The sequence below is a fragment of the Castor canadensis genome, chromosome 9 (assembly GCF_047511655.1).
Source record: "Castor canadensis chromosome 9, mCasCan1.hap1v2, whole genome shotgun sequence".
Taxonomy (NCBI): domain Eukaryota; kingdom Metazoa; phylum Chordata; class Mammalia; order Rodentia; family Castoridae; genus Castor; species Castor canadensis.
In genome coordinates this window covers 93,545,440-93,562,222 of record NC_133394.1, presented here as the reverse complement: position 1 = coordinate 93,562,222, position 16,783 = coordinate 93,545,440, and the positions used below count along the sequence as shown (strand labels likewise).

At 35.5% G+C, this 16,783-nt stretch overlaps 1 protein-coding gene across 1 annotated transcript; it reads left to right on the top strand.

Moving 5' to 3' along the window:
• Nucleotides 1–21: 21 nt before the first annotated feature.
• On the top strand, nt 22–16,300 carry Thap6 (THAP domain containing 6). The gene is made up of 5 exons (XM_020182889.2): nt 22–158; nt 964–1,066; nt 2,265–2,472; nt 6,482–6,607; nt 13,152–16,300. Exons 2-5 carry the CDS (start codon nt 987–989, stop codon nt 13,389–13,391), a joined length of 654 nt encoding a protein of 217 aa, XP_020038478.1. The 5' UTR covers nt 22–158; nt 964–986; the 3' UTR covers nt 13,392–16,300.
• Nucleotides 16,301–16,783: the final 483 nt, after the last annotated feature.

Genomic DNA, 16,783 nt, shown 5'->3' with positions numbered 1-16,783 from the left:
ACACGCCTCCTCCCCCGGACAGCTGCTACTAGACTCGGGCTGGCGGCGGAGCACGTGACTCGGGGCACTCGGATTTCCGGTTCCCGGAGCGACGGGGCGGAAGCGAAGGGGCACGCAATCTCTGTCGTCGACGTTAGTTGCCGTCCTCGCTGCTAACGGTAATAACTCTTAGGTTGGTTCTTTACCCCACATCGCTGCCCGCCCAGATGTCAGGGCGTGGTTGGGGCGAGGAGGATCGCAGCGGCGCAGACAGGCCGCCGGGCGGCCCTCGCGGAAGGGCCGCGCTCCCGCCACAGCCGCACCTGTGACTAGACGGCCCCTCCCTCGTACCCCGGCGAGAAAGGGGCGGAGCGTAGCCCCGGGCTGGGAGCGCCACGCTGGGCGCTCGCGGCAGCCGCGAGCCGCTGGTGCTCGCGTTCCCTGTTGGTTCCTGCTTAGCTCTTCATTCCAAATAGGTAGTAGCATTTACCCTGTGCCAGTCACCAGCTAAGCCGTGAAGACAAAGTGAAAAAAAAAAAAAAATAGGTACGCCTGCCATGCCCTGATGAAACTCACAGACGGGTGGGGAAGAAAGACATTAATCAGAAAATCACTGCAAAAAACCTAAGATTACAACTTGGAGAAATGGTTGTAAAGAGAAGGGTGTGTTCTAAGAGAACTGGGATTAGAGGCGATCTGACAATCAGACGTCAGGAAAAGTTTCTCTGGGGCAGCAGATTGTGGAGATGAAAGGTGAGTAGCGGGAGCAGGTTATGTGCACAGGTTTTGTGACAGTGCAGGAGGAGATGGAGGACAAACGTGCAAGCCTACAAAATTGAAATTTTAGCCCCCACATCCCAGGAGCATAGCTAAAATGCCATACCCTTAGAATTCTTTCTTGAGTTAAACTGCAGATGTTGGAAGATAATACTTTGGCTTTAGCTTTGAAGTTACTAACTCTTTATCATTTTAATTTTCTTTCAGTTCTGTTATGAGTTGCTAAAATCATGGTGAAATGTTGCTCGGCCATTGGATGTGCTTCTCGCTGTTTGCCAAATTCCAAGTTAAAAGGACTGACATTTCATGTGTAAGACTTTGTTTTGGTTGGCCAAGTACTTTTTAACTGCTGTAAAAAGTGGACAGTTGTACTTGAGTCTTCAGTCTTGAACTTCAGTTCCCAAGTTATTTTTTAAATAACTTTTTGTTAAATTTGAAGTGACAGTGATAGATTTATACTTTTATAATTATGTGCAAAAGTCTGAAGATAGCTGACAAGGAATTAGACTGGTTAACAAAAAATACCAATCATGAGCCATGGGGTGGCTCATGTCTGTAATCTCAGTTACTAGAGAGGCAGGGATTGGGAGGAATGGTGTTCAAGGCCAGCCCAAGCAAAAGTTAGGGAGACTCCAACAAAAAAAATACCAGCATGGTGGTGCACACCTGTCCTTCCTGCTACACAGAAGGCATAAGTATGAGGATCAGTGCGCCCCCCTGACAAAAAACACAAGACCTTACTGAAAAATAGTTAAAGGAAAAGACCTGGGGTGCAGCCCAAGTGGTGGAGCGCCTGCCTAGCAAGTGAAAGGCCCTGAGTTCAAACCCCAGTCCTGCTTCCCCCCCCAAAAAAAATCAAACTCACTTTTACTAATATTATTTTGTATTTTAACATTATATTTTCTTCTTTAAAGAAGTTCGGTGTTGTTTACTTGTAGCTTACAATCTGAATGAAGGCTTTTTGCTCAAATATCTGTCCTTTCTATTTAGAATAAAGAAATTACAAATTCAGACCAAGGGTTATTTAATTGTACTGCAGATAATCAAGATGGCCCTAATTTAGTATTTTAGCCATTCCCCTGACAGCCATAGGAAAGGAGTAGTAGAATTTATTACTTCTTCATTTGCTAAAGATGTTGCTGCTTTTGTGCCACGCCCTGTACTATGCCAAGTGATACTCTTTGTCATCTATAAATGAAGAAAAATTCAATCATGGATCATACTATAAGGCACTAAATGTTCATTGAAACTTTTATTCCGTATAATATGATAAAAATTGAAATGAAGGCCGTGTATCTGAAGAATTATGGGCCAAAAAAAAATCTGAATATTAAAATTGAGTTACACAATCATGAATTAGGCTTTTTCCGAATATCACAGTTCCCGAAAGAAATGATTCTAATTAAGAAATCATAGAAATCATTTTAGCCCTTTCACATAGGACAGCTTTAATTCACATATGTGTTAATAGTATTTGGTTTTAAAATATTTTTTAAATTCTTTTCTAGGTTCCCCACAGATGAAAACATCAAAAGAAAGTGGGTATTAGCAATGAAAAGACTTGATGTGAATGCTGCAGGCATTTGGGAGCCTAAAAAAGGAGATGTGTTGTGTTCAAGGCACTTTAAGAAGACTGATTTTGACAGAAGTGCTCCAAATATTAAACTAAAACCTGGAGTCATCCCTTCTATCTTTGATTCCCCATATCACTTACAGGTTTGTTTATGAGATACTGCTTACCATCAATACTCACTTTCTATGGTACTTCTCATGAATCTTCAACACTCTTGGCTGCATTTATATTGTTTGCTTATTTATTTGAAGTACATTCTTTTAGTTTTTAAATTTGTAGAGGGTGATTTCAGCATTCATAATGTGTAGCACAAGTATTTTGCCAGTAGCCTCTCATAAATATTGGTGTATTGCTAAAGTTGGGTAAAGTGGACTGACTTTAGGAATTGGCATAACTTAAGATTTATCTCTAAAAAATGGAGTTTAACATAAGAAGATTGAACTGAAGTTTCAGATTGGCAGTCCTCAAGAATTCAAGAACAAAACTGTTAACAGGACCCAAGTATACTTCTAAGAATAGCCACAAGGTTAAAACCTTGGTAGGCCCAAAAGTCAGAAATCAAGAAAGATAAGAACAGGAGAAGAAAACAAGAGATCAACAAAAAAAAAAAAAAAAAAATAGAAGGGTTGAGTAAGTAAGCTTTAGTTGAATTCTATTTTTCCTCGGGACTGGCTGCTTTACATTTAGTGTCTCTTTTGACTTTGTATATCTGAGAATGTATTTGCTTCTAACAACTATGGATTGATTGATTGATTCTAAGGTGAAAAATTTAAGGAGAGCCAACATTAACAGGTGTCTTCTTCCTGACAACTAGAAACAAAAGAAATAGTCCAGAAGCGCACCTGCCCCCATGCTGTCTTGGTCACTTGTGCAGTGGTCATATTTGCAGTGCTGGAGTGATTAAGTAGATTGCTTCATTTCTGTATTAATAAATGTACAAAATCTATGCAATCGGTTTGTTTTTTCCTACCAACAGGGTATCTTCTAGCTATAGTATAAAGAAGACTTTAAGAAACGTCATAATAAATCAAATAAACATATATGTTGATTTTCAAGAACTATTTCCTTATAACAGATTTTATTATAATTTGTTACAGGACATTATATGATAAAATCAAAAATAAAAATAGATAATTCAGAGAGAATATTGTGTACTATAGTTTTCCAATCATTTGTAAAATCATTTTGTATAAACTCATCAATATTTATGTAGGTAATCTTGTAAAAAAATTATACTGTATGTCCTTTAGCTGCTTTTTGTTTTTATGTTATATAGTACTTGCTGTCTTTCAGGCACTATTCTATGCACTTTACATATATATCAAACCCTTTTGTCCCTGAGAACTTTTATTCTCATTTTTGTCACTTAGGGAAACTGAGGCCCAGAGAGCTGAAATGCCTTCCCCAGGATCACACACCCATTAAATGGCAGATACTAAATTTGAACCCAGGCGTTTTGGCTCCAGAGTCTACTCTTAGCTGCTACTCTCCATGACATTGGTTAGTTTAAAATACAGAACCCTGTGCCCCAATCCCAAAGATTCACAATTTGTATTTAATTCAGTTTAGGTTGGAGTCCAGGCATCCACACTTTTTTTTTTTTTTTTTTTTTTTTTGGTGGGACTGAGGTTTGAACTCATGACTTCATGCTTGCAAAGCAGACACTCTACCACTTGAGCCATACCTCCAGTCCATTTTGCTCTGGTTATTTTGGTAAACTATTTGCCCAGGATTGCCTCAAACCACGATCCTCTTGATTTTAGCCTCCCAAATAGCTAGGATTACAGGTATGAATCATTACAAGCACCCAAAGATTGTGTTGCAACTTTAATTAAATATATAGTTTAATTTAAAAACATGGATGTATGCATGAAAAAGTACATCATAAGTGTACAAATCACTGGATTTTCATGCATGAATACACCCATGTTACTCCCCTTAGACCATTGCCAGTGCCTTAGAAACCTCCCTTATAGTCTTTCCCAATCACTACCCCCTTAAAGATAGCTATTGTCCTGACTTCCGTCTCTTACCAGTTGTGTAAATGGAGTCCTACCTACAGTATGAACTCAAACTTTTTGTGTGATTTATCCAGATGGCAAGTGATAGTTGTCCATTTATTTTCTTTGCTATGCAATAGTCTATCATATTAATAAACTAATTTCTCCACTTTGCTCTTCATAAACATTTGGGTTGTTTTTCACTTTGAAACTATTATGAATAGGTCACTGTGAACATTTTTGTCTGTGTCTTTTGGTGCACTTACGTATACATTTTGTGTAATACAAATATGCTTCTGTTAGAATGAGAATTGCTACATCCAGGGATGAATATGTTCAGTTTGAGTAGATATTGCCATAGTTTTCCAAAGTGGTTTGCAAATTTATACTGCCACCATCAGCATATAAAATTTCTCTGGTTTCCATATTCTTCCCAATACTTGATGATGTCAGTTTTATAGGACTTTTGTAATGACATTGATCCTACGTGTGACCAGTAGTTTCATAAAAAAAAAAAAAATAAGTACTCATTGGTATATACAGGTTATCTTTTAATATTATAAACAACCCAAAATTACTATTGCTGCAGGTAAATCCTATTCATATCCTTATTTCCCTGAAATTAATTCTAGAAATAAAACTGTTGAGTCAAAGATTATAGAGTTTTGGGTTTTTTTTTGTTTTTTTGTTTTTTTTTTTTGGTGTTACTAGGGTTTGAACTCTAGGCTTTATGCTTGCTAGGCAAGTGCTCTACCACTTGAGCTATGTCTCTTTTTTTCCCCTCTGATTATTTTTGAGATACGGTCTTGCTTTTTGCCCAGACCTGCCTAAACCACATCCCTTTTTATTCTACCCTTCCTGCCATAGCTGAGATGATGAGCACACACCACCACAGACTATTTTCTGTTAAGATGGTCTTCAGACTTCTTTGCCCAGTCTGGCCTGGAACTTTGATCCTCCTGATCACAGATTCCCATGTAGCTTGTAATGACAGATGCGTGCCACCAGACCCTGCTATTGGTTGAGATGGGATCTTGGGAGCTTTTTTCCCAGACTGGCCTTGAGCTATGATACTCTGTATCTCAGCCTCCCAAGTATTTAGGATTATAGGCATGGGCCACTGAGATTGTAGAGATTTTTTAAAGTTTTGCTTTTGGTATAGCTCTTCTAAAGATTGACTAGAAAGCTTGCACTTTCTTCCCCACTAACTGTATAAAAGTATTTACCCTAATCTTTGGCATAAGTTGTGTTCTTAACCATTGCTAAAATTGATAGCCAAAAAATGGCTTATTATTTGTTTATTGTACATTTATATTTCTTATGAGTTCCTTATTCAGGACCTCTTCTGGCAAGGTTTTATTTTGTTTTATTTTGTGGTACTGGGGAGTGAACCCAGAGTCTTGTGCATGCTAAGCAAATGTTCATACACTGAGCTACATCCCCAACCTCTGGTCCTCTTTGTCATCTTTTTCTAGGCTATTTTGTAAAATATTGAGGATAAGAATCATTCAACTGCTGCCTGTATTGCAGTTGTTTGCCTTTAGTTCTGATTATGGCATTGATACATGTTTTTAAACTCACACTTTGTATTTTTTTCTTTTCTATGATTTTCTCCATCACTATCTTAAGATATAACTATTCCCTATTTTTTCTAGCTCCTCGTGGTTTTCATTTTTACATATATTTTTAGCACATAGAATTTCATTGTGGTTTATTATCTCTAAAACACAAAACTGCTTTTCTTAGTTGATTTTTACAACATGATTTATAGACTTTCTCTTATTTAGAATGCCACTTTTATCTTAAAGGCATTATTTACTTGATCTATTTCTAAGTTTTTCTTTCTAGTCCTAAGAAAGTAGCACACTATTTTAGCTATTACAATTGTGTCCTGTATTTTTAATAGCTGTTAGGGAATAACCTCTCTCATTATCACTCTTCTTTTTTAGGAAAATTTGTGTTTCTAGATGAACTATAGAGTTGTTTTAAAGAAATTCTTTAAAAGTAATCTGAGTGGGATTTACTGACTTGTAAAAGCAATTTTCATGAAAAAAAATGTGGTATTAATTTCATTACATGAAGTTAAAAAAAGGAATAAACCTCCAAGAAAACATAGAGTATCTCAGTGATTGTTATTAACTGTTCTTAACAGGAGAAAAGAGAAACGTTTCATTGTAGAAAAAACTTCACCTTCAAAACCCTTCCAGTCACAAGCCACAGTCACCGGTTTGTTGGTGCTTCCTCATGTATTGAAGAATTCCAATCCCAGTTCATTTTTGTAAGTAAAATTACTGAATTGTAAATGCTTTGAAGATGAATTTAACCTCTCCATTAGGATCAAACTTGTCAGAATCTTAGCAAAAACCTAGAGATTTAGATGCTTGAGGTTTTTTTGTTTTTTTTTTTAATATGTAGTATCTCCAAATATTGTTGCTTCCCAAAGTCATTGTAATTCATTTGTATACAAAAACAATATAGAAGTTCTTAATCCTTTGGGTACATATGTAGTTTGAAAAATACTTTCTCAAGGATATTTCTACCAAGAAAATAATTTAATTCTTCACTTTAATTTATTTCTGTATGGAAATAAAAACAGCTATAGCTTTAGGATGTCTTGAAAAACAATCATGTACAATATAGAGTATTCAAGTTTATATTTATTTATTCATCTGTTGTTTATTCATGTTAAAGCCCGACCTGGCTTTGTAATAATTCTCAAATCGGACAGAGTTAGTCCTCCTACTCTATTCTTTTTCAAAGTTGTTTTCAGCTATTCTAGATTCATTGCATTTTTATATGAACTTTAGAATCGCTTTGTAAATTTCCTCCAAAAACCAAATGGAACTTTGAATAGTTTTGTGTTGAGTGTATAGATTCATGTGGGAAGAATTGACATCTTAATAATAGTAAGTCTTTCAACACATGAACTCAGAATATCTTTTATTTAGGCTTTAACACTGTCAGCCTTGTTTTGTCATTCTCATTCACTTTGTCAGATTTATACCTTAGTATTTTGTATGTATTGTCATATAAATGGTATTATTTTGTTTGCTGCTGGAATGTGGCAATGTGGTTGACTTTTTTTGTCTGTTGATCTTGAATCTGGCAGACTTGCTGAACTCAAATATTAATTATAGCAGTTTTGTAGCAGGAATTATACTGTCTACATAGATCATGTTCTCTGTGACTAAAGATGGTTTTTATTCTTCCTTTCTAATATGGATGCCTTTTATTTCTTTCTCTTGCCTTATTGTACTACCTTGAACCTCCAAGACTATGCCGAATATAAGTACTAAGAACTGATTTCCATCCTTGTTCCTGATTTTAGGGAGCAGAAGGTCTATCACTGTTCAATGTCATCTTAGCTATAGGTTTTTCATAAATGCCTTTTATCGGGTCAAGGAAGTGCCCTTCTGTTCCTGGTCTGCTTAGAGTTTTTATCAGAATGGATATTAGTTTTGTTAAGTGCTTCCTGTATTGGGTGTTGATACTTTTTCTTTTTTTAGTTTGTTAATACGATGTATATTGGTTGATTTTTCAAATATTAAACCAGACTTTTATGCCTAAAATAAACCTTACTTCATGATGCATTATCCCTTTTATATACTGAGGATTCAGTTTGTTAAGTTTTTATTTAATCTTTCTTGTTTGTTCAAGAGGGATATTTGGTTTCAATATCTGAATAATACCTCAAAAAATTAGCTGGAAAATATTGCTAATTTTTTCAGTTTTCTGGAAAAGTTTGTTTAGAATGGTACTATTTATTTTAAAAATATTTGATAGACTCCAGTGAAGCTATCTGGACCTATAGTTTGTGAGAAAAAAAAATTGAGTAGATTATGGCTTCCAAAGAATTTGCCCATTTCATCAGTTGACAAACTGTGATGAACCTTATTAACCTAAGGTTATTCATAACATTTCCTTATTAATCCTTTTAATATCTGTAGAATTTTAGCGAGCACTATCATACCACTCATTCCTGATAATTTCTGTAATTTGTTTCTGTTCTCTTAATATTGCTGATCAGTCTACCTAGAAATCTAATAATTTTGTTGATCTTGTCAAAGAACTCACTATTATTGATTTTCCTTCTCACTGGTTTCCATTCTTCTCTATTATTTTCCTTTTTTCTACTTATCTCAATAAAATTTGCTCATCTTTTTCTAGTTAAGGTGGAAGCTCAAGTCACTATTTGAGACTTTGTTCTGGTATAGGTATTCAGTGGTATGAATCGCTCCCTAAGTATTGCTCTAGTGGTATTAGTTTAATGGAATTAGTTTCTCCCTAAAGTATTGCATTCCACAAATGTGCTGTGTTTTCATTGTCATTCATTTAATCATATTTTCAAATTCTATTTTAATTTGTTCTTTCATCCATGGGTTATTTACAGTTGTGTTATATAGTTTCCAAATATTGGGGATTTTCTTCATATCTATTACTAATTTCTAACTTAATTCTTTTGTGGCCAGCAGATATACATAGTATAGCTTGAATCCTGCTGTATTTATTGACATATATTTTATAACCCAGAATATGATCTGCCTCGGTAAATGTTCTGTGTGATTTTATAACAGATGAGTATGCATTCTGCTGGATTACCTAGAATGTACTATAAATATCAATTAGGTCAAGTTATTTAATGGTGTTCTCTAAAGCTTCTTTATCATTATTGAATTTCTGTCTCCTTTATTTTGAGAGGGTTGTTAAAATCTTATAGTATAATTATAGATTTGTCTAACTTTTCTTGCAGTTACCAGTATAGTAGACCCTGGGTATCCACAGGTATACATGGTCCCAAGAAGACTGCCATTGAGGAAAAACTGAATGCTCAGGATGCATAGTTTAGTACTGTACACAGTACACAGTACAGTACTGAATGCTTAATTCATTTTTTCCATGACACTGCCCAACTTCCACTTAAAGGCATGCCACCTTTCAACAAATCTAAAATTTTCATTATAAAATGCAATTATCACTTCAGTAAAGCACATTAGCTTTTACCTTGCTTTTTGGGTACCATTGCTTTTCAGGAGGCATATTTTCACAAAATTTAGGGCAGGAAAACAAAAATACTCAGATCATACAACAATTTAAACTAAACACAACTAATGATAACACAGAACTAACAGAGCTTCTCCTACCAACTGAGCTGTATAATGCTTATGTGGGAATTTGAATTTTTTTTTTTTCAGTTGTACTGGGGGTTGAACTCAGGATTTCACACTTGCTAGGCAGGTGTTCTATCCCTTAAGCCACTCTGCCAGCTGAAATTTTTGTCTTTGAAATTTCTTCTGATTACTTTTATTATTTTTTGACACTTGATCAAAACCATGTGTCATAAATCTGCAAATAAGACAGCCTTACTTGTAATTGGGTTTTTATATTTTGAAGCATCGTTATCAGATACATAAACATTTAAAATTGTTAGAACTTGATAAATTAGCCACTTTATTACTAAGAAATGATCTTCATTGCTCTTAATCTGAGTTTGTCTGATATTACCCAACTGTAGCCCTCTTTCTTCTTAGTGTTTTTATTTATCTTTCAAGTGCATTTTTAAAGGCAGCATATACTTTTGAGTCTTGTTCTTTTTTTTTTTTTTATCCTACTTAACCATCTCTGTCTTCTACTTGAGTTGTTTGGACCGCTCACACTTAATGTGATGATTGGTACAGTTAAGATTCAATCTGTCATTTTCCTATTTGTTTCTTATTTGTCCAGTTTTCTTCTTTTTCTACTTCCTTTGGATTAATTGAATAGTTTTTTTGAGACAGAGTCTCAGTAAGTAGCCCAGGCTGATCTTGAACTTGCAGTCCTCCTGCCTCAACTTCCTGAATGCTAGAATTAGAGGCCACCACACCCAACTTAATGAATAATTTTTAGCTCATTTATCTCATTTTTAGACTCATTAGCTATATCTCTTTTATTTTAGTAGTCATTTATAGGCTTACACCCCATCTTTAACTTATTATAGGCTACATTCAAACAATATTCCACTTTACATATATATAAGAATTTTGAAATAGTATACTTTCTCCTTTCTCAACCTCTGTGCTATTGCTGCCATATATTTTCACATATGGTATAAACAACACACTGTATTGTTATTTTTATTTAAATAAATTATCTTTTAAAGAGATTAAGAAGAAAAAAACCTTACATGTTGTTCGTGTAGTTGCCATTTTTATAGCTTTTCAGTTCTTTATTTAAGCCCATATTTCCATCTGCTTTTATTTTGCTTGAAGGACTTACATTAACGTTTTTTTATGGTGCAGCTATGCTGGTGATGAATTCTTTCAAATTTCTGTGTCTGAAAAGGTCATTATTTAGTCTTAATTTTTGAAAGTCATTTTCACTAGGTAGTAAGTTCTAGGCTGATAGACTTAAGTTTTTTGTTCTTAGTATTTTTAAAGATGTTACTCTACTGTGTTTTCACATGCATTATTTCTAAGTAAAAATCTGTCATACTTGTCTTTTTTTTTTCTTTTAAAAGTTTGTCTTAAGCTGGGAATGGTGGTGCACATCTATAATCCCAGCACTCAGGAGGCTGAGACAAGAGAATAGAGAGTTCGAGGAAGCTACATAGCAAGACCCTGATGCCCACCCCCCAAAAAAAATCTTTGCACTAGTTTCACTAATCTGATTATGTTTTCTTCATGTCTCATGTGCTTGGGATTTTTGAGGTTTTTGGGTTTTTATCTTTGTGCTTAAATATGTCATCAGACTTGGAAAGATTTGGGGCAGGATTTGTTCGAATATTTCTTTCTATTCCAACTTTTCTTCTCTTTAGTAAGGGGATTCCAATGATATACTCGGTGTGTAAAGTTGTGCTACAGCTTGCTGTACTTGGTGTTTTGTTTTTTTTACTATTCTTTTCTGTGTTCTGCTTACTTCCTACTCATGTTTACATCTACTAATCTTTTCTTCTGAAATGTCTAATCTGCCATTCTCTCCAATGTATTTTCATCCACATAATATAATTTTATCTATAGATGTTCTGTTTTAATCTATGTTAGATCTTTCACATCACTACTTAACTTTTTTATGGTTTACAGGAATTTATTATAAATATTTAATTGTCTGTCCCAGAGCATCCATTCAACTGCCTGCAACAAAAACACCCTTGTTGAGCCACGTTTCCACATTTCAACTGAAAATGGTACTTGGGGAACACAGAATCTACTTAACTTTTTTAATGTATGGAATAGATTTGGGTTTTTGGTTTTGGCAGTATTAGAGTTTGAACTCAGGGCTGCACGCTTGCTAGGCAGATACCCTGCTACTTGAGCCGCTCAATTCCCATGTCTGTTAGTTCTAACATTTGTGTCAGTTCTGGGTCAGTTTTCATTGATTGATTTAGCTCTTATGGCTAATATTTTTCTGCTCATTTACATGCTTGTTAAATTCTGGCCATATGTTGCAGATTTTAATTTTCCAAATGCCAGATATTTTGTATTCTATTTTCTTGAGCATTATTGTTCAGTAGTAGTTACTTGGAAATAGTTTGATCCTTCCAGATTTTGCTTTGCTTGTCAATATCAGAATAGTGTTCAATCTAGGGCTATTGGTTATCTACTACTGAGGCAGGACCTTTTTGTGTAGTCTACTGAATGCTCCATGAGTCCTAAAGTTTCCAGCTAGTTTCTGGCTAGTAGAAATCGTGTCTATGCCCTGTGAGCTCAGAGTACTCAGAATTTTTCCTAATTGTTCTTCTCACACACTGTCAGCCTTGGGTAGTTTCCTCACATGCACATGCTTGTCTTAACTCAGTACAGTACTCCAGGAGGAGCCACTGGAAATCTCCAGAATTGTCTCTTTGCAGCTAGCTCCTCCCTAGTACTTTGTCCTAGGCCACATTGTTTTGCACTATTTCTTCAACTCAGTCTGCCAAGCTCTGTGTGGATTTCCGCTCCTTTCACTGCAGCCTACAAACTCTTGTAAGGCAGTAACTGGGGCAGTAATAGAGCTTGCCTATTTCCCATCTTCCCATAACTACCTTCCTTACCTGATATCCATTTAACTTCAAAACAGTGTTTAAGTCTTTTGATCATGCATTGGTTCTTTTAGATAGGAATCAATCTGTCTCTCTTTTTTCATCTTGACTAGAAGCAAAAGTCCTCCTCACTAATTTTAACATTAAATAACAGCTTTTCAAAATTATTTTATGGTACCTTTATAAGATATGTCAATATTATTGTTCCTATTTTCAAATGAAAATGAATATACATATATATGTATATATGTGTATGTGTGTGTACATACATATATCTATCCAGCAAACCAGTGCAAACCCATAATAAATATTGAAAGAGGTTAGATTATCTCTTCCAAATTCCAAGACCAGAGTCCTCTCCAAATTCCTAACACCCAGCCTGAGGACCTGCTCCAGGGTTCTTTTCCTGTCATCTGTTTTAAAGTAAAGTAACTTTAACAATTTAAAATTCGTTTGAAAGATAAAAATTAAGCTTATTAGTGCCACATTTAAGGAACAAAAGCTGTGTGGTTGTTGCAGGTGTCAACAGACATTGCAGGTGTCAGCTGCATGCTCATAGCAGATGGGAACCCTCATCTGAGGGTTCGCATCTGCACTGTTTTGCACTCCTGTCGTTTGCCTAGCACTAGAAAAAAGAGAGACACACAGGCATCCTCAATATTGCTTTTACCCCCTCTTTTTCCTGTATTCTTTAAGCCTCTTGATATCACCAACTTAGAGATCTTCTCTAAGTATCATAAATGAAGAAACAGCTGAAGCTTAGTCATGCTTTTATCTAACTACTTGTCTGTCTGATTTAATAACCTGCTGCTGCTGTTTTTATTTTTAGGAACATAGCTACAGTGTAATGGACAGTCCAAAGAAGCTTAAGCATAAATTAGATCATGTGATCAGCGAGCTAGAGAATACCAAGGAAAGTCTACGGAATGTTTTAGACCGAGAAAAACATTTCCAAAAATCTTTGAGGAAGACAATCAGTGAATTAAAGGATGAATGTCTAATCAGCCAAGAAACGGCAAGTAGATTGGATGCTTTCTGTTGGGAGTGTTGTCAAGAGAGCATTGAATGAGATTATCTTCTGAAATAATTTTATGTTATATTCTACCTAAAATTGACATTGATAGAGCCTTCTAGAAAATAATTCTCATGTGCCAGTAATAAATAATACTCATCATTGAAAGCACTTCTTTAGATCCTCTGGAGCACTGTGCATCATAGTTGTTCAGAGACTTTTTTGAAGATGTGCAGAAGTATGTGGTAGTTATGTTTTTGTGCAACTTGTGATAATTACATTTTTATAGACCTAAACTAGTACAGGTCACTGTGGTAAGATGCTAAACTCTCAAGAAAATTCCACAAAAATGAATAAATTACATCAAATTAACCACATTAAGCTATTGTGGTGGGAACTGAACACTTCAACAGCATCAGATTTTTACTTAAAACAAGTATCTTTATTTGTATATACTTTAGGAGAGTTCATTGAATTTAATATTAAGTGTATTTTACTGCAAAGCAGAATTCATTTAAATTCACGTCCATCTTGGCTCCATCCCAGGGTGTTTTATTTATTCATAATTCTAAAGGATCTTTTTGTCAAGGCATACCATTGCACTGATGCTACATATCAACATATAACAAAGATTTGTTGGCTTTTAAAATTTTTAAAAGCTGATTGAAAAAGACCACTTACAAGGTCTGTTTTTCGGTACAGCTCATCATTCCTCGTCATGATGAGTACTTCTATATGTAAACCACAATAGTTTTTTAAAGCAAAATAATAAAGGGTAATTTTAAGTAATACTGCTGAATCTCAGCTACTTGGGAGTCAGAGATTGGGAGGATCACAGTTTGAAGCCAATCCAAGTAAAAAGTTACTGAGACCCCCATCTCAACGAAACAAGTAGGCCATAGTGGAACACATCTATAATCCCAGCTATGTGGGAGGCATAGGTAGGAGGATAATGGGCTAAGGCTGGCCCCAGACCCCACCCCCCTCCCAAAAAAATGCAAGACCCTATCTGAAAAATAACTAAAACAAAAAAGGTATGTGGGCATGCCTCAAGTGGTAGAGCACCTGCCCAGCAACTGCAAGGCCCTGTCTTCAGATGCCTCCCCAAAAAAAGGTAATATTGCTGACATTTTAAAAAAACATAAAATATATAGGAAATCATTAAAAATTAATATTTTTAATTATAAGATCATGGGGTCTTCCAGTGAACATGGGAATTAGAGGAGTAGATTGTTGTTCAAAGGCTTTATTTAGAGAAATAGGTATATAAAACCACAGATTAAGTCTTAACTATTTTCTGATTCAAGGAATTTGAATCAGAAGTTCAAGTTAAAAGTGTCAGAAACTTGGCTTCTCTCCTAATTTCTTACTAAAACAACAGAAATTAAGAAAATAAATGCTGTGATTAGAATAAAAACCAGTGGCCACAGTCTCACTGCTCCTTGAAGCACATGTACATATGAGCCTTATTCAGAAGCCCACGCTGCAGTACTTACACTTGAGTGTCAGTTGTTTCATTGTCAATAAGAAGTGAATTGCATTTTGTGCTGATTTGTTCATTATAATGTTATTTGTGTTATATTAATATCAAAAAGGTTATGGACACTTGAATTTTTTTGTATTTAAGAATTTTCTGTGTTTTAATGTCTGTTATATTTTTATGTAGGATTCCAAACCTTCCTTCTAAATGAGATTTTATCCATATTTGAAAGATAAGCATTATGCTAAGAGGAAATCACAGAGGTCATATTTTTTTGTTACCTTAAAAATGTTTTTCATTAATTACTTATTTCTTAGTTTAGTTACTTAATTTTGAATTTATAATGGGTACTCTAATGAGAAGTTTGAGTTTAATCTTAGTTTTATGGAAAAGTATTTATTTACTTTGATAGAGATGGAAACTTTTTTCTTCATCCTATTTGTAAGCATATAAATTAAAGTAAGCTAGTGGTCAACAGGAAAGTAAGGGTCCAAATACAGTATCTCCAAATTCCAACACTGTTGTAAGGACCTGGAGCTGCCCATTTGTTCTTTATTCTTCTGGAGAAACGGTTACATAAAAAACAGGGTCCTCACTCACCTGCCGGTCAAAAAATACCTAATCACAGTATATATACCCCAGTCCTTTGTCCCAGAAACTTCAGCACATTTCTTCCAGGGAAGAACTGTCCTGTATAAAGTAAAGCCAAGTCACCCCATCCAGAAGTTTTTCAGGCAGCCAAAGCTGACCTGAGGACTCTAGTTTGCTTTAAAGCTTGGAGTAGCCTCTAGATCCTGGAACACCAAAACACAGTTCAACATTAGTACCAAGTCAAGAGTAAAGGACTTGATGTGGTATTGTTCTCTATATCAAGTGTAAATTGCTAAAAATGGACTCTGGTTTCTAAAGATAACTACAAGTATACCATAGTCTTTAATTTGAGAAAAGATTAAATATACTAGATATTTATTTAGTTTTAATAAAAGATGAAATTCTACAGAAGTAATTGAGAAGTGAAAAAATCCATTATTTGAAAAATAAAATATTTTTCTTGGTAATGTGTCATTAGTTTTTATAGTGTCTGTAATTCAATAAAACAGGCAGGGGAAATGAAGGGTACATATGCAGAGGTTTGCTTTCACCTGCATCTTTTCCCTCCATCAATAACTAATATGGTTCTGCTGGGTTAGATGACTCGAGTGGCAGTCTGGCTCTCTTCACAATATGAACTGGCCATTGAGCCCTCTCAAAAGGGTAAGCCTTTTCATGTCACCCAGTATACAGGAAAGAGCAGTATTCCAAGTGTGAGATATGCTGCCTTCAGAACCCAGAGAGGCCTGCCCAGCATTGTGCTTCCACTCCACAGTAGGGCATGCAAGTTTTAATAATTTGTCTTTACTTTTGAGGGGATGTCCTAGCATGCCCCAGATGAATGGACACAGCTCCCCCAAAATTTTACTAATATTGTAAGTCCTAAGTTTTGTAGATATTTATCTGATCCTATAGAGAACATGTGTTTTATCTAGGCCTCCAGTTTACTGGTTTCCCACCCCACCCCACCCCACCCGCCGCCTTTTTATGAGACAATGTCTTGTTATGTAGCCCAGACTGGCCTGGAATTCACTGTGTACCCAGGCTGTCCTCAAACTCATGATCCTTCTGCCTTAGACTCCCACGTGTTGGTGGTAATTCACCACCACACCTGGCTCACTAGTCACTTCTTGCTCATCTCCTCGAATTAACATAGTAAGCTATGTAATTCTCTTTAGAACGTCTATCTGGTCTAGGTTTCTTCTGATTAAAACAGAAGTAACAGCATTAACAGAGCCTTGAGCAAGACTGTATATGTTTACTGTTGTTCATTCCATGTGAATGTGAACATTCCTTATCCTTTAATAGGGATGGAAAAGCATGCACTGACCAGATCAATGGTTACAGAATATGTACCCATAGCTGTGTGAATCTGCTC